The sequence below is a fragment of the Lepidochelys kempii genome, chromosome 1, assembly GCF_965140265.1.
Source record: "Lepidochelys kempii isolate rLepKem1 chromosome 1, rLepKem1.hap2, whole genome shotgun sequence".
NCBI classification, from domain to species: Eukaryota; Metazoa; Chordata; order Testudines; family Cheloniidae; genus Lepidochelys; species Lepidochelys kempii.
This window is the reverse complement of record NC_133256.1, coordinates 260,266,718-260,292,677: the sequence shown is the minus strand read 5'-3', so window position 1 is coordinate 260,292,677 and position 25,960 is coordinate 260,266,718. Positions and strand designations below refer to the sequence as shown.

Sequence of the window (25,960 nt, the reverse complement as noted above, 5' to 3'; positions counted from 1 at the left end):
CAGCCAGTCATGGAGGCTCCACATGTGGCCCGGCCAGTGCCCGTGGCTCCTGATTGCCAGCACCTCCTGTTAGCCCGGCCTTCCCCTACCCGGACCCGCACCAGCCACAGCTCTGCCTGGGCATCTCCCTCCCGATCAGCAGCGCCACTTCTGGTGGAACGCAAGGTCGCTTGTTCGCCGAGAACAGCTGTTGTGCAGAAGTAAGGAAGTTGTGTGCTATGAAACGAAGGGGGAGCGGATGATAGGGGCCCGAGGGATGGGGAAAGGCATAGACAGAAGGGAGCGGGAGAGGAAAGGGGGCAAAGAGGGTGGAACATGGACATGGATCCATCAAGCAACTGGGTGAGTTTCTAATCATGTTCTACTTTGCAGATTGTCGGCCAGGGGGTTAGCTCTGGTGACGAATCCATTGTATGGAGCCGGGTTAGGGGATCTAGTAAAAAGGCAGCGCCCGAGGAGATGACTGACCAGGACAGACAATGATCAGGAGAGCATCTCAAAATATCTCCATCCCCTGAAATGTCGGGGGCCTTAACACCCGTCCCCCTTGCTTTGTTATACAATTTTGTAGCCGCTAAATGCCCTGCGTTCGGTCTCCAAACCAGTAGCAGCCTCTGCTCCCCCATCACTGGCAGCCACTGAGTCAGCACAGACAGAAGCCCCACCTCCTGCCAGTCACTGACATGAAAGCTCCACCCCCCCAAGGGGGTGACTCAGCCGAGCAGCTGGGCGTGATGGGTGTAGAGGAGAAGGCTGGGGTGGGTGGCAGGGTGATTACAGAATCCCTTGAAAGGCAGCTGCCGCTCAGGGCTGGGAGGAGGAATAAGAGTGCTGAGGAGGCGATGACAGGGACAGATGAAGGCAAGATTCAGCCCCATGCTCAGAGGGGACACACTCATCCTCGAGAGTAACAAACAGCGGTGCCATGCACCAGTGATCGCTAGTAGCCAGCTGCCTGATGAGCTGGGGTCTGCCTGACTTTGGCCAAGTGTCCATCTGGGAGCATGCAGGATTAGGAGGCCCAACATTTTGGTGAATCCAGGTTCAATTAAGCCTCAGTCCATCTCTGAGATGAAGCCTCGTCCTCTATGTCTCTTTTTGTCTGCCCTCATCCCAGCCACCTCCTCCCTGTTCCTCGTTTGCCTGACAAAATGCTGGCAGGTCTACCGAATTGATACAAACTCCCCCCGCCTCCCTCCGCTCCAACTACTCTGCCCTTTGCCCACTGCCACTAGCCTGCTCCTGGGAAGGAGCTCTCTGCATTCTTGGGGTGTGCACGTGTCTGAGAGCGCGTGTGCGTGTTTGCGTGTGCTCATTTTCCTGGCTGGGATAACTGGAGGAAGAACACTCCATCCCCAGGGATGCTGCGATGACTTCTGTCATAACACATCTGTCTCTGCTCCGCTGGGGCGTGCCGAGAAGGTCTGTTGCCTTTTCTGCGATGGGAGGGTTTGGGGGGGCTGGAGTGGGGTATGAAGAATGTGTGCCTGAGCAAGGGGGGTATTCTAACCCTGCCCTCTCCAAGGGTAACCAAAGTGAGAAGAGGGGAGGGAAAGTACTGTCTGGTGGCCATTAGCTATAGTTGCGCTCTGGCCAGCCATGTGAACTCCCTCACAGCAGTGCCTACCTACACACTTGAACTAGAACTCAATCGGTGCCCTACCAGCTTCATCAGCGCGATCCCCAGGAGCTGTCCGTTGCCAGATCCAGCTGCTGGAATCTCAGAGACATGTGCTTTTCCGTCGCCTGGCCCTGTCCATGCCTGGGGCTGCATTTAGTCATACGATGTCGGGGGGGGAGGGGTAATTTCCCATTTCATGTGTGTGGATAACAGAAAGAAAGAGACTTTCCATGAAACTGGTAGCACCTAGCAGTGCTACGCAGATACACCAGTACCCTAAAAGCTTAGCCCACTGTTGGGAATCACATCTTCTTAGTCCAATAATGAGAACCATCAGATCTTTCTTCAGGACACGTGTGGTTGGGTTCCATTTATTCTCCTGCATTTCTTGCCATCAGCGGGTTAACGTGTGAGCTGTCCTCTTGGCAGATTGTGTTAACCAAAGGAAACTTGTTTTTTACTTGTAGTCTGGTTCCTGTGGTACCAGTGCTGAGCATTTGTTTTTTTTCCCTTCGCTAGCAGTCCCTGTTTGACTGAGCCGGTAATGTATTCTGATCCCCCTCAGGGTCTAGCTCCCCATAAACACACGTTCCAATCACATGGGATGGTACTTTGAAATATGTGGGTCATCACTGAACAGATCTCTTCCCCAGAAGCTGCGTATTTTTGGACAGGAGCATATGGAGTGGGAAAAGGCAGGTTTTTCTTGCATGTCTTTGCACTTCTTCCATGTGACAAAAGTAGGACCCCACACCAGCCCATCCTGCATATGCAGTATGGGAGCTAGTCTCTGGCCACCTACCAGAGCACCATAATGGCTGTTGCTGAGCTGAACACCATGGTCTTTCTGAACTTCACAGCAAAGCAGACGTAGAACTCGCATCCTCTGGCTTCTACCACATGAGCTAAAAGAATATCTCTGTTAGCAGCATAGGCTCTATGACACACACTTGAGGAGTTCTGACTCCCTCCAGCAGAGGGCAGTAGCACGGGTACACTCTAGCCAGTTTATTATGAAATATATTGTCTATGACCCTGATAGTTCCCTTTGACACAAAATGTCATGGAAAGGGGAGAGCTGCACCTATACTGTGCTGATAGCAGGGAGTAGATGTTATGCGCTGGCATTCTCCACTGAAATGCACTGGAGACTTACGTGCAGAGGCAGGAGTGGGGCATGTCTCACAACATATGCAAGCACACAGAAGCAGTAATGCAACCGTGACGAATCCAGGTGGCCTGATGATGCAGGCCAGCAACCCCAGCAGCAAGAGGTGTTGAAGCTGGTAACCTGTCCCCGGACAGATGGCCTCTAACAAGACCGCACTGGAGGGAGAAGATAACAGCGGCTGGGTAAGCTGCCTGGAGAGGATGCAGGAAGTAGCACAGGGTCTGCGCTGGTTTCAGAGATCCCTTGATGTGGAGGGAGCAGGCTTGCAATGGCCTCAGTGTCAGAGTCCTGACTCTGGTACAACGGGGTCTGCACCGCACAAGGAAAGCAGAGGACAGCCCCTGGGTCTGAAGAGATTCGAGAAGACACGGCGCCACTGACTGCGACAGCCATCACATGGCTCATGCTTGGCAGAGGCTGTGGGTAGCCTCTTCTGGAGTGGATGTTAGCCACAGCCACTGTAAAAACAGGCAGCATGCAATCGGCAACACACTCAGTATATCTGTGCACCGCGTTGTCTCCTGGCTCCCTCACCACAGCCCCTGCAGGCTATTGGTGGAGGCTCCCCATGGCTCCCTCTTTAACCCCACTCCATGGACACAGTGACCCTTTGCAGAAGGGAGCCCAATCTGCCTCCTACTCTTGTTTTACGGGGGTGCAGCTTCAGTGGAGTTCCACGTGATCGACACTCAGGTGCAAGGAGAATCAGGCGCCTGGCTGAAGAGCTGCAGCAGAAGTCTTGAAATCCCACATGCCGAAGAGGGAGCAGGCAGCGCAGACAGGCTTCCTGTTGGCCCTGTCTCAATTTGCATGCAGCAGGCCCAGGTTACAGTGGGCTGGGTCCATTGCTCGTGCTCACCACAAACACACAGGGTCACGGAATATCACTGCCTTCTTTGTGTAGCTGGTGCAAAGGTGGCTGGTAGCACCTTGTAGCCTTTACTGTACATGCTGTCCGTGTACCATGGCAGCCAGTCAGGCTGTCTTCATATTGACGCAATGGTTCCTGGAGCACTTCCAAGGTGGCCCTGTCACAATGGCAGAAATTCCACCTGTCATTAAGTGAATTGTGGCCTAGTCCCGATGTCTTAAGCTTCTAGAAGCTTTTTAGATCAACTGATGTTATAAAAGTCAGCCCCGCTCAGCGATCTGTGGGGCTGCTTTACGTCTGTCTGGGGCGGGTGTTTCTTTGGTGTGGATTCAGCTGCGATTGCACTTGCGGCTGAAAGCATGGTCAGAGGGGTGACAAAGCCCCAGGAGGCAGAACCAAACTGCAGAGAGAGCTGGAGAGATTAGAGCAGGGCAGGGGAGGTTTCAGGCAAGGAAGAAAGAGTTGGTCCTAGGATATGTGAAGTCCTAGATCTGGGGGGAGAGAACAAACTGACAGATAAGTACGGGGCGGGGGGGAGATGTATTATTTCCTTACTTGCATTATGGTAGTGCCCAGGGACCCCACTCAAGATCAGGATGGGCTTGGTGCTGTACAGAAACAGAGGGCCCGATTGTACTGCCTTTATTTGCCCTTGTACCTTCCTGAACTGTGGTGGCCTCCTGAAGCCAATGGAGCAAGATACTTGCTGGTGTGAGGAAGGGCATCACACCTGCCCTAGAAGTAAATACAGCCCTGGCCCCAAACAGCTTCCGATCTATATCCCCAAGCCTGCCACCCTGCCTCCTGTGGGCTAGTACCCTGTTCTGCTAGGAGCTATTAACGGCGGTGGTGTTACTCACTGAGAGTAAGGACAGCAGCATTGTAGCCTCCCACAAGCGCAGAAACCTAAGCAGCAGCCGCCCCACCACATTAAAGGGAGTTCATTTTCATCTTGCCTTCTTAAAACCGTCCTAATGTAACCAAGCAGTAGACGAGAAGGGTGGAAGTTGCGGGGAAGGGAGCCTGAATGGCTATTGGAGGATGTACATGACGAGATTGGAGTGAAGTATCAGAGGGGCAGCCGTGTTAGTCTGGATCTGTAAAAGCGGCAGAGTCCTGTGACACCTTATAGACAAACAGACGTATTGGAGCATAAGCTTTCGTGGGTGAATACCCGCTTCGTCGGATGCATGAGATTGGAGTGGTCACACCACAGACTAAAGTGCTGTATTAGAAGATCCTGTCCCTCTTGCATGTACCAGGCTGATGCTGCTGTGAACTCCACTGACCTCAATGGAGGAGTTTACTCCTGGGGAAATTTATGTCCCCCGCAGATTTCTTTGCTTCCCTACAGAAAAATGACTTTCTGACGGGGAAGCAAAGGGAAGCCACAAGAACTGTCATGCAACCCTCCACAGCAATATGTTTTGGGGGCCCAGGGCAGCTGGAAGAGAGGTAAATCACTGTAAAGCAGGAGGTGGCGCTGGGGAAGACCCAGCTGGTGGCTTCTACCCTGTGCCAGGCTCCTCTGCTAGTCCCAGCTGGGCTGGGGAGGACGGGACTCCCTCTTACCTTGCACAGCATCTGGGGCCAGGTCAGACCCACCCCGAGATTTCTCCCCCAGCTGAAGGAAACTCTGCAAACTCCCCTCCCATCGCTCCTCAGCTGCAGAGGGAGGGATCCCTGTACAGGAAGCTGCTCCCCCATCCACCCAAGCCCTGTGCATCCAGATCCCCTCATACCCAGACCTTCTTGCCGAGCCTCACCCCCGCTGCACTCACACCCCCCCCACCATGATCCCTACTCCCCCTGCACCTGGACCACCCCGATGAGCCACCCACACCCTGATCCCCACCCCACTGAGCCCCAACCAGCTGCAGCTGAACCCTCTGCTGAGCTCTATCTCCCCCACACCCAGAACCCCCTCACTGAGCCCCAAACCACCTTCACCTGGACCCCCCGTAGAGTCCCATTACCATTACACCCAGAACCCCCCAACAAGCCCCTGTGCATCCAGATTCCTCCCCACGCCCAGATCCTCCACTGAGCTGCCCACATCCACGATGCCCCAGACAGAACCCTCTCAACCCACACCTGGATCCCCCCACACTAAGCCCCTCCACACTTGGATCCTGCCTTGCTGAGCCTGTCTGCCCACACCTGGTGCACCTGGCACAGAGGGGCAGGGCCCTGGAGTGTTTCTGGGGCAGGCCTGGTCCTTGTGCTGTGTCAGGTTTGGGCGCAGCCTCACCGTGTCCTTGAGGGGCTGGGGGAGCTGCACTATGATCTCCCACCTCTGTGAACCCAATGGCCTGTGCTCCCCAATGCCATGCTGGAGCTTCCACATTTATTTGACAAAATTTCCAGAATTCTAAAATATAGTGCGCAGAATTTTTATATTTTTGGCACAGAATGCCCTCAGGAGTAGGAATTGTTCCTCACTGGCCCTGGTGTGAGAGCACGATCGGGCCCTTTCTCTTTATCTCTCTCCATCTCCCACTTCTGTCTATCCATCGCTTTCCATAAGTGTGGGTTGGGCGTGCTAAATGCTGCCCCTTTGCTCCTTTACAAAGGCCAAAAGGGGCAGCCTGCTATTTCCAGGTGTGAATTTAGCCCCTGGCATTTGCAGTGATAACATACCCATGGCAGCGGGGAGCTGGGTGAAGGGGGTAGAATTCTGCTCATTTGTTTGATTTGCCAAGCAAGGTCCCGGTGAGGAGGGACAAAAGTGAGCATTTGATCCTTTCTGGCTAAGTTGAACCCTGACCTGAATGAGCCGGTAGAGGAGTCAGGCCTCTGATACATTTTGACGCTGAGGCCGTGGCAACTTGCTGCCTCTGGATCAAGGGATCTCTGAAACCTGCCCAGAGTGTGAGCAGCCCCTACAGCCAGTGAAAAGAACAGAACTAGTGTTCTTTTGGGGCTAATGCATTCTGGTGTAACTGAAAGTCTTAGCAGGAATCCTAGTCACGCTGTTTCACAGCGGTTGCTGATCCATTGCCCCCATATGGGACAGCTTGAGAATGCTAGACAAAGTTATGGCTCTGTGGCATCCATCATGTCTCCTTAGATCTGCCCTAATAGCATGTTTCCTACCGTGCAGCAGTACCGTTGCCTCAGGGAAGGGACCTGTCTGATTGGCAGGGAGACGTTCACGTGAATTGGGAGGCAGTGAGTATGCGACTCAGGAGACCTGGGCCTGGCTCAGCCACTGATCAGGAATGTGGCCTGGGGTGAATCTGCTTCCCTTGCCAGTCCTTCAATTATAAACTCTTTGGAGCAGGGGCTCTCTCCGAGGGTACCTCCGCACTGTGGGCTGGAGGTGATATTTCCAGTCCGGTTAGACACGTGCACTAGCTTTGATCAAACTAGTACGCTGAAAATAGAAGTGTGGCCACGGGCGGCAGGACAGCACAGCTGCCTTAGGAAGTACCTAGGGTCCCAGGTGGGACTGTACTTGGGGCAGACAGCCCATGCCACTGCAGCTACATTTCTATTTTTAGCTTGCAAGCTCAATTGGACCTAGTGTGCTGTGTCTACACTGGGCTAGGCAAACTATGGCCCACGGCCCGCCAGCTGATTTAATCTGGTCCTTGAGCTCCCGCTGGGTAGTGGGGTCTGGGACTTGTCCCACTCCCACGCTCCAACCAGGGAGCAGGGTCAGCAGCCACTCCACACGCACGTGCCACAGCTCCGCGCAGCTCCCGGAAGCAGCGCCATGTCCCCCCATCCAGCTCCTATGTTTAGGGGCAGCCAGGGGGCTCCGCGTGCTACCCTCACCCCAAGCGCCACCCCCACAGCTCCCATTGGCTGGGAACTGCAGCCAATGGGAGCTGCAGGGGCAGGGCCTGTGGATGGGGCAGTGCGGAGAACCGCCTGGCAGCGCCTCCACATAGGAGCTGGAGAGGGGGACATGGCCACTGCTTTCGGGAGCTGCCTGAGGTAAGCACTGCCCACAGCCTGCACCCCGAGTCTCTCCTGTGCTCCAGCCCCCTGCCCCAGCCCTGATCTCCCTCCACGCTCCGAACCCCTCAGTCCTAGCGTGGAGCACCCTCCTGCACCCCCAACCCCTCATCCCCAGCACCACCCCAGAGCCCACACCTCCAGCCGGAGCCCTCACACACTCCCACGCTCCAACCCCCTGCCCCAGCCTGGAGCCCCCTCCTGCACCCTTAACTCCTCATTTCTGGCCCCACCCCAGATCCCCTACCCCTAGCCAGAGCCCTCAACCCCCCCTCATGCCCCAACTCCCTGCCCCAGCCCTGATCCCCTTCCCGCCCTCCAAACCCCTTGGTCCCAGCCTGGAGCACCCCCCTGCACCCCAAATCCCTCATTCCCAGCCCCACCCCAGAGCCCACACCTCCATCAAGAGCCCTCACCTCCCCGCACCCCAACCCCCTGCCCCAGCCCAGAGCCCCCTCCTGCACCCTGAACTCCTCATTTCTGTCCCCACCCCAGAACCTGCACCCCCAGACAGAGCCTTCACTCCCTCCTGGACCCCAACCCCCAATTTTGTGAGCATTCATGGCCCACCGTACAATTTCCATACGCAGATGTGGCTCTCAGTCCAAAAAATTTGCCCACCCCTGCTCTACACAATGGGGCCCTGATCAATCGGGACAAAAGCAGTGAAAGCACCTGAGATGTAAAGCATTAAGTGAGGCTTTCATTTTAACAGCATCCCTTGTTCCCTTTCTCTTCAGCTAGAGCAAGTTTTTAGAAGGAAACCCCCTCCCTTGTTTGACACTCTCTGAGGTGGTGTCAAAGACGGTAATAACTGTCCTTTTGGGGGAAAGAGAAGAAGTTAGCCGAGATGGGCTGGACCTGTCATTGTTGCTGGTGTCCGATCCCTTTTTATCCAGGTGGCATCTGGGATTCAGCTGGAGCAAGTAGAGGTGGTGATTGTCATCTGGGCCCCTCTCACTGGCCTGCTCCGGTCAGGACCATCTCTCAGGGTTCGGACGAAGAGGATCAAGGGTCTTACAGGACGATGGGGGTGGCAGCCATCATGGGGGCACTCACTCCAATAGCCTCAGTCTGTTTCTTTTTCTGTGTTTCCTGGCACAAAATCTTTCTTTAAGGACCCAAACAGGGAGTGATGGGTGGAATAGCCCATCCCCCTCTTACTTTGTTCACCATTTAGGCTGAATGTTTTACCCACCAGTTTTGGTTAACTGATTTCTGGACCCACACTTTCTTGCTTGCCAAGCATGATCATAACACAGTCCTCGAGTTATATCAGTAGGGCTTTTTGGTTGGACTAATTCCATAGCACTATTGTGTCTGCGTACACCCATCATTCTGTCTGCATTTCATCCCTTCCCCCCATCAGCATGTGTGGGGACAGGTTACTGTGACAACTTAGGGACTTGCACACATTTTTACCGTTGAGCTTACAATTAGGGTAAATTTGTAGGCCCAATTATCACAATAGGCCTCTATTTGCTGCCAGAATACAAATAATAGTGTAGAGGCAACAACGCATTCATAACGCTCCAATGTCATGATCCTGACCTACCCCATCCCCTATTCCAGTCCAAGGGCCCCATCCCATCCCCCGCTGCCCCACTGCTTTGCCAGGTCTCCTCAATCCTGACCATCAGCACCCCCTGCTATTCTAGGCCCAGTCTAGCCAATCCTTGATCTTGACCTAAAACCTCTCCTGCCACACCAGGAGTGGGCCTCTCTTCAGTGATTGATTGCCATTCTTGATTAATTTTGTGGTCCATATGTGGTGGTTGCTGCTTTATTATTTGTATTGGGACAGTGCCTAGGAGTCCCAGTTATGGACCACAATCCCAGTGTGCCAGGCCTTGTACAAACAGAGTAAGACAGTCCCTGCCCCAAAGAGCTTACAATCTAAGTAATGCTGACACAGTTCCACTGGAGACTAAGCTGAGACTCCCAAGCTTATCTCACGTGTTGCTTTAGCTAATGATTTGAACTTCAGTGGGGGAGGCCAGTGCAGTGACCCAACTCGGCTATGAGGTAGGTACCCTGCAGCACCCCCACTGAGCTGCCACATTTCTACTCACTCAATGATTCACTGGTTTCCCTCCCACACCTTCTTTCCCAGTCACCAGCCTGCGACCTTCAGCTTCTCTCTGAGTGTGGAGGTGAAGAATTCATCCTGGCTTTGGGCAATGTCACCCGTGACTGTCACTAATTTGCTGCTCCGCTCCTTGGATAGCCACACTGTCTCCTTCGCCCTCCTCTGGCTCCTCTTGCTGATGGGTTGGAAAAGAATTGCCAACGGTTCCTTCCAGAGATGGGCCTCAACTGCAGTCGGGGGTTGGATTCAAAGTATCCAAAAACTGGGGGTTAGTCAGACCTGAGGGCTTGGTTTGGATCTTCAGGCTCTGGCTCCCCAGCTTGACATCTCCATCTTTACTAACATGTTTCCGTCATTGCACATGCATGGCGATCATCTTAGGTTTGCTCAAGAACACTGGACAGTGTATGTTTTGTTGTCAGAGGGCTGGTTCTGAGTAATAGGCTGTGACACTTTTGTTACTGTAGGGTTTTTTCTGAGCACTGGTTTGTGCATATGGGTTTCTGATGGCTGGCTTGCTAACAACCACTGGGATACTCCCACCAGTCTGTCATTGGAGGGATTCTCATGAATGTTTGCATACGCTCATTGGTCGGTTGTTTGGTCTGTTCACAATGGCCTATTGTAGGGGTTTCTGCTAGTGTAAGACATGCCCACTCAGTGGTGGTTAGGCCACATAAAGGTTGATAGCCCCCTCCCCCCCCCCATAGCAAGCTTAACAGCCCTGGGTCTTAGCTCAAGCAGTAGAGGCTTGTGCATTAAGCTCCAGAGGTTCCAAACTCAAGCCCTGCTGCTAATGACCGCCTCAGTGTTACACTAGCCATGCGTGGCTGTCATAAATATAAAGGGAAGGGTAAACACCTTTAAATCCCTCCTGGCCAGAGGAAAAACCCTTTCACCTGTAAAGGGTTAAGAAGCTAATATAACCTCGCTGGCACCTGACCAAAATGACCACTGAGGAGACAAGATACTTTCAAAGCTGGGTGGGGGGAGAAACAAAGGGTCCGCTCTGTCTGTGTAATGGTTTTGCCGGGGCCAGAGCAGGAATGCAGGTCAGAACTCCTGTAAAGAGTTAGCCCTGGTCTACACTAGGACTTTAGGTCGAATTTAGCAGCGTTAAATCGATGTAAACCTGCACCCGTCCACACGATGAAGCCCTTTAGTTCGACTTAAAGAGCTCTTAAAATCGATTTCCTTACTCCACCCCTGACAAGTGGATTAGCGCTTAAATCGGCCTTGCCAGGTCAAATTTGGGGTACTGTGAACACAATTCGACGGTATTGGCCTCCGGGAGCTATCCCAGAGTGCTCCATTGTGACCGCTCTGGACAGCACTCTCAACTCAGATGCACTGGCCAGGTAGACAGGAAAAGAACTGCGAACTTTTGAATCTCATTTCCTGTTTGGCCAGCGTGGCAAGCTGCAGGTGACCATGCAGAGCTCATCAGCAGAGGTGACCATGATGGAGTCCCAGAATCGCAAAAGAGCTCCAGCATGGACTGAACGGGAGGTACGGGATCTGATCGCTGTATGGGGAGAGGAATCCGTGCTATCCGTGCTGGAACTCCGTTCCAGTTTTTGAAATGCCAAAACCTTTGTCAAAATCTCCCAGGGCATGAAGGACAGAGGCCCCTAACAGGGTCCCGAAGCAGTGCCGCGTGAAACTTAAGGAGCTGAGGCAAGCCTACCAGAAAACCAGAGAGGCGAATGGCCGCTCCAGGTCAGAGCCCCAAACATGCCGCTTCTATGATGAGCTGCATGCCATTTTAGGGGGTTCAGCCACCACTACCCCAGCCATGTTGTTTGACTCCTTCAATGGAGATGGAGGCAACACGGAAGCAGGTTTTGGGGACGAAGAAGATGAGGAGGAGGAGGAGGAGGAGGAGGAGGAGGAGGTTGTAGATAGCTCACAGCAAGCAAGCGGAGAAACCGCTTTTCCCGACAGCCAGGAACTGTTTCTCACCCTGGACCTGGAGCCAGTACCCCCCAAACCCACCCAAGGCTGCCTCCTGGACCCGGCAGGCGGAGAAGGGACCTCCGGTGAGTGTACCTTTTAAAATACTATACATGGTTTAAAAGCAAGCATGTGAAAGGATTAATTTGCCCTGGCATTCGCGGCTCTCCTGGATGTACTCCCAAAGCCTTTGCAAAAGGTTTCTGGGGAGGGCAGCCTTATTGCGTCCTTCATGGTAGGACACTTTACCACTCCAGGCCAGTAACACTGTACTCGGGAATCATTGTACAACAAAGCATGGCAGTGTATGTTTGCTGGTGTTCAAACAACATCCGTTCTTTATCTCTCTGTGTTATCCTCAGGAGAGTGAGATATCATTCATGGTCACCTGGTTGAAATAGGGTGCTTTTCTTCAGGGGACACTCAGAGGAGCTCGTTCCTGCTGGGCTGTTTGCCTGTGGCTGAACAGAAATGTTCCCCGCTGTTAGCCATGGGGAGGGAGGAGGGTTGAGGGGGTAGCCACGCTGTGGGGGGAGGCAAAATGCAACCTTGTAATGAAAGCACATGTGCTATGTATGTAATGTTAACAGCAAGGTTTACCCTGAAAGAGTGTAGCCACTATTTTATAAAATGTGTCTTTTTAAATACCGCTGTCCCTTTTTTTTTCTCCACCAGCTGCATGTGTTTCAATGATCACAGGATCTTCTCCTTCCCAGAGGCTAGTGAAGATCAGAAAGAAAAAAAAATGCACTCGTGATGAAATGTTCTCTGAGCTCATGCTATCCTCCCACACTGACAGAGCACAGACAAATGTGTGGAGGCAAATAATGTCAGAGTGCAGGAAAGCACAAAATGACTGGGAGGAGAGGTGGCAGGCTGAAGAAAGTAAGTGGCGGGCTGAAGAGAGTAAGTGGCGGGCTGAAGACAGGGCTGAAGCTCAAATGTGGCGGCAGCGTGATGAGAGGAGGCAGGATTCAATGCTGAGGCTGCTGGAGGATCAAACCAGTATGCTCCAGTGTATGGTTGAGCTGCAGCAAAGGCAGCTGGAGCACAGACTGCCACTACAGCCCCTGTGTAACCAACCGCCCTCCTCCCCAAGTTCCATAGCCTCCACACCCAGATGCTCAAGAACGCGGTGGGGGGGCCACCGGCCAACCAGCCACTCCGCCACAGAGGATTGCCCAAAAACCAGAAGGCTGTCATTCAATAAATTTTAAAGTTGTAAACTTTTGAAGTGCTGTGTGGCATTTTCCTTCCCTCCTCCACCACCCCTCCTGGGCTACCTTGGTAGTCATCCCCCTATTTGTGTGATGAATGAATAAAGAATGCATGAATGTGAAGCAGCAATGACTTTATTGCCTCTGCAAGTGGTGATCGAAGGGAAGAGGGGAGGGTGGTTAGCTTACAGGGAAGTAGAGTGAACCAAGGGGTGGGGGGTTTCATCAAGGAGAAACAAAGAGAACTTTCACACCGTAGCCTGGCCAGTCATGAAACTGGTTTTCAAAGCTTCTCTGATGCGTACCGCGCCCTCCTGTGCTCTTCTAACCGCCCTGGTGTCTGGCTGCGCGTAACCAGCAGCCAGGCAATTTGCCTCAACCTCTCACCCCACCATAAATGTCTCCCCCTTACTCTCACAGATATTGTGGAGCACACAGCAAGCAGTGATAACAGTGGGAATATTGGTTTTGCTGAGGTCTAAGTGAGTCAGTAAACTGCGCCAGCGCGCCTGTAAACGTCCAAATGCACATTCTACCACCATTCTGCACTTGCTCAGCCTGTAGTTGAACAGCTCCTGACTACTGTCCAGGCTGCCTGTGTACGGCTTCATGAGCCATGGCATTAAGGGGTAGGCTGGGTCCCCAAGGATAACTATAGGCATTTCAACATCCCCAACAGTTATTTTCTGGTCTGGGAATAAAGTCCCTTCCTGCAGCTTTTGAAACAGACCAGAGTTCCTGAAGATGCGAGCGTCATGTACCTTTCCCGGCCATCCCACATTGATGTTGGTGAAACGTCCCTTGTGATCCACCAGAGCTTGCAGCACTATTGAAAAGTACCCCTTGTGGTTTATGTACTCGCAGGCTTGGTGCTCTGGTGCCAAGATAGGGATATGGGTTCCGTCTATGGCCCCACCACAGTTAGGGAATCCCATTGCAGCAAAGCCATCCACTATGACCTGCACATTTCCCAGGGTCACTACCCTTGATATCAGCAGATATTTGATTGCGTGGGCTACTTGCATCACAGCAGCCCCCACAGTAGATTTGCCCACTCCAAATTGATTCCCAACTGATCGGTAGCTGTCTGGCGTTGCAAGCTTCCTCAGGGCTATCACCACTCGCTTCTCAACTGTGAGGGCTGCTCTCATCTTGGTATTCATGTGCTTCAGGGCAGGGGAAAACAAGTCACAAAGTTCCATGAAAGTGCCCTTACGCATGCGAAAGTTTCGCAGCCACTGGGAATTGTCCCAGACCTGCAACACTATGCAGTCCCACCAGTCTGTGCTTGTTTCCCGAGCCCAGAATCGGCGTTCCACAGCATGAACCTGCCCCATTAGCACCATGATGCATGCATTGCCAGGGCCCATGCTTTCAGAGAAATCTGTGTCCATGTCCTGATCACTCATGCGACCATGCTGACGTCGCCTATTCGCCCGGTATCGCTCTGCCAGGTTCTGGTGCTGCATATACTGCTGGATAATGCGTGTAGTGTTTAATGTGCTCCTAATTGCCAAAGTGAGCTGAGCGGCCTCCATGCTTGCCTTGGTATGGCGTCCGCACAGAAAAAAGGCGTGGAACAATTGTCTGCCATTGCTCTGACGGAGGGAGGGGCGACTGACGACACGGCTTACAGGGTTGGCTTCAGGGAGCTAAAAATCAACAAAGGGGGTGGCTTTACATCAAGGAGTATTTCAGGCAGGACTTCACGGAGGGTTCCAATAAGAAATGGTGCACCTAAGTTATTGTTCTTATTGGAACAAGGAGGTTAGTCTGGCCTCTGATTGATACATGGCTAGATTTACCTCGCTGCACCTTCTCTGTGAGTGACTGCAGTGTGACCTAGAGGAATGAGTCCCCTAGACGGGAGAGGGGGGGAAGGAAATGAGTACAAAACAAATCTGGTCTATTTCTTGTTTTGATCAACTCCATCTATCTTTTACATCTTTGGCTGGCAGCAGACGGTGCAGAAGGACTGCATGCCATCCACATCTCATGGCTGCCCGGCAGAAGATAATGCAATAGGACTGCTAGCAATCTGTATCGCCTGCCTGCTCACCATAAGATGGTTCAATAGGACTGACTGCAGGACTAAAGAGAATGACCTGGTCAAGTCACTCCAAATTTAGTCCCTGCGCCTATGTCTGCCCAGGCGCTCCTGGCCGACGTGGCCAGGAGCACCTCGGACATGACGATGACGGCTACCAGTCATATTGTACCGTCTGCTGCCACAAGGCAGTTGGTTGCTGCTACTGTGTAGCAATGCAGTACCATGTCTGCCAGCACCCAGGAGACATACGGTGACGGTTACCTGAGTGGACTCCATGCTTGCCGTGGTATGGTGTCTGCACAGGTAACTCAGGAAAAAAGGCGCGAAACGATTGTCTGCTTTCACGGACGGAGGGAGGGAACGGGGGCCTGACGATATGTACCCAGAACCACCCGCGACAATGTTTTAGCTCCATCAGGCATTGGGATCTCAACCCAGAATTCCAATGGGCAGCGGAGACTGTGGGAACTGTGGGATAGCTACCCTCAGTGCAACGCTCCGGAAGTCGACGCTTGCCTCAGTACTGTGGAAGCACTCTGCCAAGTTAATGCACTTAATGCACTTAGAGCATTTTCTGTGGGGACACACACACTCAAATATATAAAACCGATTTCTAAAAAACTGACTTCTATAAATTCAACCTAATTTCGTCGTGTAGACATACCCTTAGAAAGCAATCTAGTTAGATATGCGTTAGATTCTGTTTTGTTTAAATGGCTGATAAAATAAGTCGTGCTGAATGGAATGTATATTCCTGTTTTTGTGTCTTTTTGTAACTCAAGGTTTTGCCTAGAGGGATTCTCTATGTTTTGAATCTGATTACCCTGTAAGGTATTTACCATCCTGATTTTACAGAGGAGATTCTTTTACTTTTTCTTTAATTAAAAATCTCTTTTAAGAACCTGATTGCTTTTTCATTGTTCTTAAGATCCAAGGGTTTGGGTCTGTGTTCACCAATGCAAATTGGTAAGGATTTTTATCAAGCCTTCCCCAGGAAAGGGGGTGTAGTGCTTGGGGGGATATTTTTTTGAGGAGGAGACGTTTCCAAGTGGGCACTTCCCCTGTTCTTTGTATAACACTTTGGTGGTAGCAGCTTTTAAACTAAGCTGATAAGAATAAGCTTAGGGGGGGTCTTTCATGCAGGTCCCTATATCTGTACCCTAGAGTTCAGAGTGGGGAAGGAACCTTGACAGTGGCACACATAGGTTTGTTGTGGGGTTGCTCTAGTGCAGTGCTTCTCAACCTTTCCAGTCTACTGTGCCCCTTGCAGGAGTCTGATTTGTCTTGTGTACCCCAAGTTTCACCTCACTTAAAAACGACTTGCTTGCAAAATCAGATATAAGAATACAAAAGTCACAGCCACACTGTTACTGACAAATTGTTGACTTTCTCATTTTTACCATATAACTATAAAGTAAATCGACTGGAATATAAATATTGTACTTCCATTTCCATGTATAGTATATAGAGCAGTATAAACAAGTCATTGTCTGTATGAAATTTTAGTTTGTACTGACTTCGCTAGTGTTTCTTATGTAGCCTGTTGTAAAACTAGGCAAATATCTAGATAAGTTGAGGTACCTCCTGGAAGACCTCTGCGTACCCCCAGGGGCACATGTGCCCCTGGTTGAGAACCATTGCTCTAGACAGTGACAGTGGAGGTTGGTGAAATCTAATATTTTTGGATACTTTAACGTGCTTGTGACACCCTCCCTATTTAAGAACACTCTTGGCTATTGTAACAGTTCCTGGTATATTATTTGTGTTGGTTGGGAGTGGGGGAGGAGTTTGCTTGAGGCTGTGAGCTTTGTTTGTTGTTGTAGGGTTGCTTATGCGCATAGAGCTTTGCAAACTGTTTCATTGTGTTTAGAGGGTTGCTGCTTACTGTTGGGCTTCGCACTCTCTTTTTATTATAGCATAGACTCTTATTGACAGCTGTCTACACTGTTTTGATATTGTAAGGTTGCTTTGGGTTGCTGGGATTGATGTTCTTTTTATTTCAAGAGGAAAAGTCACAAAAAAAGAATGACCATAAAGAAGCCCAAGAAAATGTAGGTCAAATAACATTGAACTTGCTGATGCAACAGGCCCATTTGAGTGCTGATAAAAGAAGAACAAGCCAGTTGCCTCAGGTAGCATGGTCTTCAGTGACAGAGATGTCCTACCACTGCCAGAGACAAAAGATAAAAGCCTAGCCCACCAGTTTCCAGCCTGCTGGAACTGACTCATAGCTATGGTTATAAAAAGGTGGAAAAAATAGTATTTTTACTGGGGGACACAGAGTGGGGAGGAATGTGAATCAATTCCTATAAAAGAAAACCCAGTTCAAATCCTCACCCCAAAATACAAATCAAACCAAATCTCTGTGCCTTCAACATCCCTCTTGGGTTGGGTGGGGGGGGGAGGGTGAGTGGGGAGACCCAATGGCTAAGCTACTTCCTTTTGGGATTGCCTCAGCACCTGAGCTGTACTAATATGTCCTGTCCTAGATCTTCGAGGATCTGGATGGGGTGGAAATAATTACTGGTGATGGTCTGCTGATTTGGAACAAAAACAATCCACACCTCAATGACAGACTGCAGACTGCTCAGCAGCATGCCAGAGATCAAACAGGCACAAATGCCAGGTCAGGCTGAGTGAGGGCAGGTATGTAGGACACGGACTCAGTGACAAAGACTGGACCCAAGAAAAGTGGAGTCAATTGTGCAAATGGAAAGACCCAAAATCAAGGAGCACCTATGGAGATTCGTGGCCATGTTAGTCTACCTAAGCAAATTGTCCCTCATTTGTCACAGGCAGAGTGCTCTTGGAGACTAATACAGAATGATACAGCAATGGCTAGCAAAAGAAAAATGTTGAGGAATTAAACAAAGGTTGCCATCGAAAGACCAGCACTGAAATATTCTGAGATTAACAAAAAGCCCAAGATCTCAGTTGGTGCAAATTCTCAGAGACTGATGCAAGATGATCAACCAATGGCATGTGCTTTCTAAGCACTGTCTCCACTGGCTACTGTTAGAGTTAGCTTATGATGTTCACCAGTCGCTGACAGGAGCTGGAGTGAAGCATAACAGTCCTAGGAACAGCCCTTCCCCATTCCAGACTGGGATCTGGAACAACTGGCAAAGGGACTGTCCTCAGAGAATCCATCTCTAGTTTTACATTCAGCACTGGGAATGCTAGTCCAGGACTTTAGAAGTTTGGTGAAAGCTGTGGCAATTCCCTTGTAGTGCGGGAAAAACTAGTGTAAAGTTCATGGTTATGTACTTCAGTACTGAGTCTCAGTTCATTGTCCAGATGCCAAGACACAATTAAATGTGATACAGGAATGACCCATTTATAGAAGCTGTGACAAAGTAGGCTATGTCTGTATCAAAGTGCAAACTCCGTTTTGGATGGTAACCTTCATTTTGGATTAGGATATCCTTTTGTTTAGGAGCTGAACCCAGGACTCACCTTGTCCAGGGCCAGGTTAGTATGCTGCATCCCACATGCTGCCCTTCCCAGGAGCGGTGCGGAGGGCCTTGCTGAAAGACTGAATGAGAAGCCATCACAAAACAAACTAGAGTCATCAGCTCTGTCTCTCAACTATTGGCCATCCACATGGAACACAAGCTCTCTACACAGAAGGGGAAAGGGCTGGCTTTTCTTAGCCTGGGCACATGGGCACAAGGGGTCAGAGACTGTATTTAAGGGGGATGATCTCTGTGACGGGGGGCTGGCCACTGCCACATGCCAGGAGACCAGGCTGGAGAGAGAGAGAAGGCAGAAGGCACTCTGCCTGGCCTGAGATGCAGGCCTCACAGAAAGGATGAGAACAGACTTTGGAGGGGGATGTCTCAGAACTCTTATTTTGCAAAGCTCTGTAATGCTTTAGTGCTTTGCTTGCTTGCCTGCCTGCCATGTTGTCCCTGAAAGGGTTGATCAAGAAGCTCAGAGCACTCACAGCAAGGTGGAATGTTGGAAGAGTGTCTCTGAGCAATTGGGGCTCAGGAGGGTGGGGCCACTGGTTCTGGGGTCTAAGATGGCTGGGCCGCAGAGTCCACTTCACAAGGTAGGGTAGCAGTGTGACGCTGTGTGGAATTTGGGGGCGGGCACTTTAGGGTATTATAAATCCCAATATTGTAAAATGGCACTGAGTCGTGCCAGATATGCCGAGTGAGGTATCTGTGAAAATGTTGTAATTTGCCAAGTATGATCGTCCTGTTTATATGTTTGTCTCATCTTTGTATTATGAGGTATAGATATGTAGGGGATATATATATTTCCAAACTTGTGCTGTGCATCTGGATGACATCCCCAGACAGATTGGCATCAACACTGCCTAACATGCTTGATGGCCCATCAAGGGACATCAACTGTACAATGAACCCATTGAAAGGGTCAGGGATCCACCTTATGACTCAACAAGGCATGCAGGGACATGCCTATGGACAGAACTGTAATGCTTCCAGGCCATGTGCTGGGCAGCTTGCATTTGGAACAAAGGAAATACAAGCTGCATGGCAAAAGACTATAAAAGGCAGCTGCAGCTTCTCCATTTTGTCTTCATTCCTGCTTCTTACCTCTGGAATAACCTTCCTACAAACGAAGCTCTGAACAAAGGACTGAATGACCCATCCAAGCTGTGGATGCGTTCCAGAGGGACTTTCAAGCCAGCAAACTCACCAATACTGCTAAGCATAGGCACCAACTTCCCCTCTTTCCCCTGGATGCTCGACCCCACCTCTGTCCCCGGCCCCGCCCCCACTCCACCCCTTCCATGAGGCCCCTCCCCAACCAGTCTCTTCCCACCCCTTCCCCGCCCCCATTCCAGCCCCTTCCCCAAAGTCCCCACCCCAACTCCGCCCCTTCCCTGCCCCTATTTGAACCCCTTCCCCAAATCCCTGCCCCAGCCCCTCCTCTTCCCCGCCTCCCGCCCCCAGCACGCGGCTTCCCGCTCCTCTCCCTCCCTCCTGGAGCATGCAAACAGCTGTTTGGCGGTGGCCAGGCGGGAAACACTGGGAGGTAGGCGGAGGAGCGGGCACTCGGGGTGGGGGAGGAAAAGGAGGGGGAGAGGGGAGCTTGGCTGCCAGTGGGTGCAGAGCACCCACTAATTTTCCCCGTGGAAGCTCCAGCCCCAGAGCACCCACGGAGTCAGTACCTATGCTGCTAAGAACCTGATATATGGACTTTGAAGTTTTTGTATGTATGTGACTGTTTTCTCTCTTCTTGTTCTTTCTTTTTTCTTTATAATAAACTTTTAGTTTTAGATGCTTAAGGAATGGCTGGCAGCATGGTATTTTGTGTAAGATCCAAACTCATATTGACCTGGTAACGTGACTGACCCTTTGGGGTCAGAAGAACATTTTGTATATGTGAGCCAAGTTTAAAATAACTGCTCACTGTACTGGACCTAGGTGCTGACTGGGAGCCAGAGAACTGGAATGAACTAAAAGGGGGCTGTGTGGTTTCCTTTTATGCTTCTTGATAACCAGTGTGGGGGATCAGGAGCACAGTTTGTGACTGTTTGGGGAGCTTAACTTCAGTGTTACCCACCAGTCTCTCCCTTTTACAGCCTGCCCTGACCTTGGCATTTCCAGGGAAGGCTGCCCTAGGCACACAGGGTCACAAACGGATACCTGGGAGGAAGTCTGAGAAAGCCAGAGCTAGAACCAATGACCAGGCTCTGCCCAGACCTGACTGACTTAGGAGCATGTGGGATCCAGTGGTTGAGTCCACTCACAACAGACTGGTGTCTGTCCAGAGGCAGGGGACAGGGACAGGCTGTGACAGAAGCATCTGCAGTGGAATATGCAAGAAATACAGAGTAAAAGCAGCAAATCTGTGTTCAGAAGGAAAGTGGAGGCGAATGATCATACAGATTGGAGGCAGAAAAAACTATCTAGACACCCCTTGCGTGGTCTTTCCTTGCAGAACAGGCTTGTTTTTATGCTAATTTTCATGCAATAGCACCATGGGGATCTGATCCTGGAACTTGCTGTCCATGGCTGTTCTGGTTTCTGAGTGTATATGTTGCTCTGGGAGCTTCCATGCACCATGGAATTTCTGGGATGTCTTCACACATGAATGTTAAACAAATTACGCTTATGTAATGTTCTTTAATGTCATTATTCAGAAAGGGATGATTAAAAATGGATAGAATAGCCAAGAAAGGTCACATCTGGCTCATCCACATCCCTGCTGATGCCGGATCTTTCCCTACAGTCTCTTCTCCAGGGCTTTCTCCACTTCAGTTTGAAATGACTCAAGCGCTGGGGTTTCCATTGCTTCCCTTAGCAAACAATTCACATTCTGGTAGCTCTGTCCCTTGGGAAACCTCCCCTGTTATTCAGCCTGAGTTTTCCTCCTCTGTTTCATCCCATTACTCCTAGTTATACATCTTTGGTGCACTCGGAACAATTCCTCTCCCTCACTGCTTTTACACCCTTCAGGTATTGTGTCCCCAAGCCCGTAACCTTTGCCAAGCCTCATGTCTTTCTTTATTTTAATCTAGTCATGCAAATGGGTCTCTCCAGCTTCTGGGTGTGCAGGAAGGGAAAGAGGGCAGTGTGATGAACACAAAGGTTTCACTCTTTAATTCCCCTGCCCCCCACCCCACCCCTTTAACAGTAGCAACAACTGACCATTTACTAGGTGGCAAGGGCCTCCCTTGTAACATTGACAAAGTGCCCCACAGTGGTCGTGCTTTTCAAGAGGAAGTGGATCATGCTACAAGGCTGAGCGTGCTGGGAGGGTGTGGCTACGTGGGGCTTGGCCTTTCCTTCTATCCTTGGCTAGCACAGAGTTCAGATCCCACCTTGGTTGGCAGGTGAGTTTGGTGGTTGGCCACCATGACGTTTGGTTTGTTGGGTCATCGCTGCACAGGGCTGGAAAGCGGCTGTGTGAGAGGCACTGGGAGACCCATGTAGTGGCCCGGCACTGGAATAGCTGTGGGTTCTACAGGCCGGAGTGGAGGTGCATTGGCAGTGCTGTATTGAGCCCTAGGCTGGAATAACCAGGGTTTCTGTGGGGAGGTCTACACTACAGAATTACTTCAATATAACTATGTCCCTCGGGGATGTGACTCATCCACCCCCTGGGCGACGTAGTTACACGGACCTAAGTGCTGATGCAGACAGTGCTATCATGGCAGGAGAGCTTCTCCCGCCAACACCGCTCCTGCCTCTCAGGGAGGAGGATTCACTACGCTGCGGGGAGAGCATCTTCACTAAAGCGCTGCAGCAGTGCCGCATATGAAGCGTAGGCCTGCCCTGTGGGTCTAAACTGAGGTGCATTGGCTGAGTGGTCTTATGTCTGCACCAAGTGTCTGTATCGCACGCCCGTGAGGCGGAGAGTGTGGAGACTCCCCTCACGTGACGCTGGTTTGCTACTTTCCTTTCCGCCTTCTCCAGAACGCTCACAGACTTGCTGAAGCAGCCGGGCCACGGCCCCTCTGACCACATGACTGACAGCCACTTGGGCAGCATCCAGGTCCAGATGGGTGACGGGCTTGCCCGGAGCTCCCCCAGAAATGGCACAGGTAAGAGCATCACCTCCCGCCCTCCCCACGGTCCCATCTGTGCTGGGCAGGGACCGGTTTGTGGGCAGCAGAGGGCCTCCCGGTCTCCTTCCATTTCTGTGAATGGGACTCGAGGGGGGCAGGAGGGAAGCTGGGGGGGGTGGAGCAAACCAAGCAGGGCGGTTTGCACAGAGGCAGTAGAAGAACATGCATGGGAGGAAGTCTGTTCCCTTGTTTCTGTTGTTTTCTATTTAAAGTAGAGCTTTAAAGGCAGCCCTCCCGCAGTGGACTTCAGGGTGAGAGAGCGGCCCCCCACCAAAATGCTGGTCATGGGGAGGATTGCAGGCATTGAGCTCCTCTCCTAATGTCAACCCAGCGTAAGGGGGCGCTGGTCATGGGGAGTGCTGGGGGCACCATGCTGGCATCAGGGGTTCCCAGGGAGGAGGGGATACAGCCCCTGGAAATTCTTTCACCAGAACCCTACTCTCAAACGAGGAATTCCTTCCTCTTCAAGGGGCCTCTTTCTTCCCACTTGGGGCCCCGTCACTGCTCTTTGTCGACACTCCCCTGGGAAGCTGGGAGTGCCTCTCTCCACCCTCCCAGTATTTGCTGCTCTCATGGATGTTGCAGAGGCTGTGGGTGCGAGATATGTTGAGGCTCAGGAAGTTTGGGCTCCCTGTTGGTTCTGCTCCTGGTTCTGGGACAGTCATCACCAAGAACAGCTGGCACAGGTGAAACACAACACTGATTTGGATGCGTGGCGGCTGTGTCTGCCCCTGCTGTAGGGGGGCAGCTTTCGAGGCTTGCATAAGTTGCATTTGTGCCTTCTGCCCCTTCTCCAGTGCGCTCCCTGCTGCCTACCCATTCAGCCTCTGGGAGGAGGCTCCCCCTCCAGGCTGACAGTCCCCTGCTTGCTTCTCTGAAAGATTGGAAGTGACATTTGCCCTGGCAGCAGCCAGTGTGTGTTTGCAGCTCACAGGTCAAAGCGCAGTGCAGTCATCCGGCTAGGACAAGCTGCAGGAGCCCCCGAGGCTGGCGGGTTACTAGCTGCACCCGGGCTAGCAGGTGGGAGCATGGAGGAGGGAGGAAAACTGTCCTAGCCGTGAGGTGTGTTAGGAGGTGGAGCAGTCCCGTGGTGGGGCAGTGCTGGGGAAAGTCCCATCGCTTGGGTTCTTTAAAGCTAGGCTGAGCAAAGCACGCCAGAATACGCTTCAGGGCAGCGTCCGGCACTGGCCAGAGTGCACCTGGGGTGGGTGGGATCCATGCTGTATATCATCCTTCTAGAGCACAGGTGGCTGGGATTTCCCCCTCAGAGCTGGAGCTAGTCCCAGTGCTGGTGAATGGTAACCGGTGAGGTCATCCAGCATGTGGCCGGGGGATGTCCCCGCAGGGGATCTGCTTCCGAGGTGGGTGGGGGGGGGAATGTTTCTCCTCTGCTGAAGGATGGGCTGATCGCTATCCCATGCTGTCCCCTTGGGACTCCCCTGGGTGGTGACAATGGGAGGATTGGTGGAGCCAGGAGTCACTGGTACCACCATGGTCCCCAGCTGTGTAACACGGGGAAATCAGCTGCTAATCCAGTGGCCTCTTAGTTTAGTTCAACTCTGCTCGGGGAAGATGGGGAAGGCTCTGTTTTCTCTTTCATTTGCCAGTGATGCTTGTCCCGGGTTAAAGGGGGCAAGGGGAATTTGCATTGAAATGCTTTGATCTGAAGTTACCGCTGGTGAATGTCACCCGACTGAGAGCCCTGGAGCCTGAAGTCTGAACAGATACACGGGCACCCACTCTCCTAGCTTTGCACCCACATGGCCCACACCAAGCCTGGCACCAAGGGACTGCTGCTAGGAGTGACAGGAGGTCAGGTCCTTTGGCCCATTCAGCGTTGGTCTCTCTGCAGAGGAGGCCAGTTAGTGCTGACGGGAATGGCGGTGTCAGGGCTGTGGGTGTCCCATTGGAATGGGAATGCGCCCTTCATGCCAGTCACCAAACAGCTGTCGGTCACAAAGGGCTTTTGGCCTCTTCTGATCTGGGGACAGACTATCACCAGAGCCACAGCCATAGAAGGTTCCCTGATCAGTCCTCCAAGGTGTCCAGTCCCACTAGGCAGGTGGTGATGTTTGCTCTCAGCAAAGATGTCTGACTGCTCAGGGCAAAGCCAGGGGAGACTGTGGGGACGCATGGGGGGAGGGAGTATCCAAACCTGAGGCCAGGGTGGGGGAAGGGTGAGCTTGTTAACATTAAAATGCATTTTTATGCAGCTAAATACAAATATATATAATTAGGACCAAGGAAGGCAGGCCAGACACTCTAGCCTGGAAATCAGTGACTCGGAAAAAGAGCGAGGAGCCCTAGGGGACCAGCAACTCCACCTGAGCTCCCGGTGCGGTGCCGTGGCAAAAAGGGCTGTTAACTCTCCTTGAGTGTATAAACGGGAGGGTGGGGGGGGGTGATTTTACCTCTGTGTATGTCCCTGGTGAGACTGACCCTGGCATACCCATCCAGTTCTGGGGTCGGCAGTTTTAAAAGAATGTTTAAAAATTGGAGAAGGTGCAGAAAAGAGCAACAAACAAGGATTGGCAGGCGGGAGGAGATGCCTTGCAGGGAGCCACTTAACACGTGCCATCTGCGTAGCCTCTCAAAAAGAAGATGGAGAGGTAACTTGATTAATGCACAAGCACCTTCATGGAGAGAACACACGGGCTCTTTAATGTGGTGGCAAGAGGTGTAACAAGAACCAATGGCTGGACGCTGAAGCCAGATTAAAATTAAGGCACAGATTTTTATCAGTGCGGGAGGTGAAACCATTGGGACAAACTACCAAGGGAAGTGGTCGATTTTCAGGCTCTTGCTGCTGTCAGATCAAGGCTGGAGGCCTCTCTGGAAGATGTGCTGTAGCCACGCACAAATTCCTGGGCTCAGTACTGGGGTAAGCAGCCGAAATGGAATGACCTGTGGTGGACAGGGGGACAGGCTAGATGATCTAATGGTTCTTTCTGGCCTTAAATTCTGACTCTCTGACCCCTTAAACCTTCCCTCCCAGAATCTTTCTTTGCATTTCCAGACAATATGCACTTGAATAACGCTGTGGTCAGCCCCCCTATCGCCCCCCAGATGGGGCTGCCACATGCCCACAGCAACCGGCTGCAGATGATGAGCACCATGCCCCACCAAGCTCCGGACTACGCCAAGTACGCCACGCTCAAGGCCGTAGGTATGTGCTACCGCAGCCCAGGGACCGGACAGGGCTGCGTCACCAGCCTGTGCTTCCTCTGGCTTTGCTTCAGCTCTTCTCTCCCAGCATCCCGTGGTAGCAGTGACTGTGATTTCCCCAAGGCCAGAGGGAAGGAAACGGGACACCCTTGGTGCTGTCAGGGAGAGCAGTGCGGCCCCCCAGCTCTAGCGGTTCCGCAGGCCTGGAGAGAGAGGCAGGGACTGCAAGTGTCATGTGTGCTGAGTTCGAGCAAAGTTTAGCTCAGGGGTGGGGGCTCAGCACAGGCATCAGTGAAGGAAAGGGGCCTGGGACA

At 51.9% G+C, this 25,960-nt stretch overlaps 1 protein-coding gene across 2 annotated transcripts in view; it reads left to right on the top strand.

The window, feature by feature from the left end:
• The window catches only part of SHISA8 (shisa family member 8), a 34,436-nt gene that overhangs the window by 4,678 nt on the left and 3,798 nt on the right, over positions 1–25,960 (top strand). The window contains exons 2-3 of one of the 2 annotated variants that reach the window (XM_073327221.1): positions 22,330–22,457; positions 25,477–25,647. In XM_073327221.1, coding sequence (XP_073183322.1) covers positions 22,330–22,457; positions 25,477–25,647 — 299 coding nt within the window. The remainder of the gene's footprint in view (positions 1–22,329; positions 22,458–25,476; positions 25,648–25,960) is intronic. The other variant, XM_073327222.1, reaches the window with a different exon arrangement.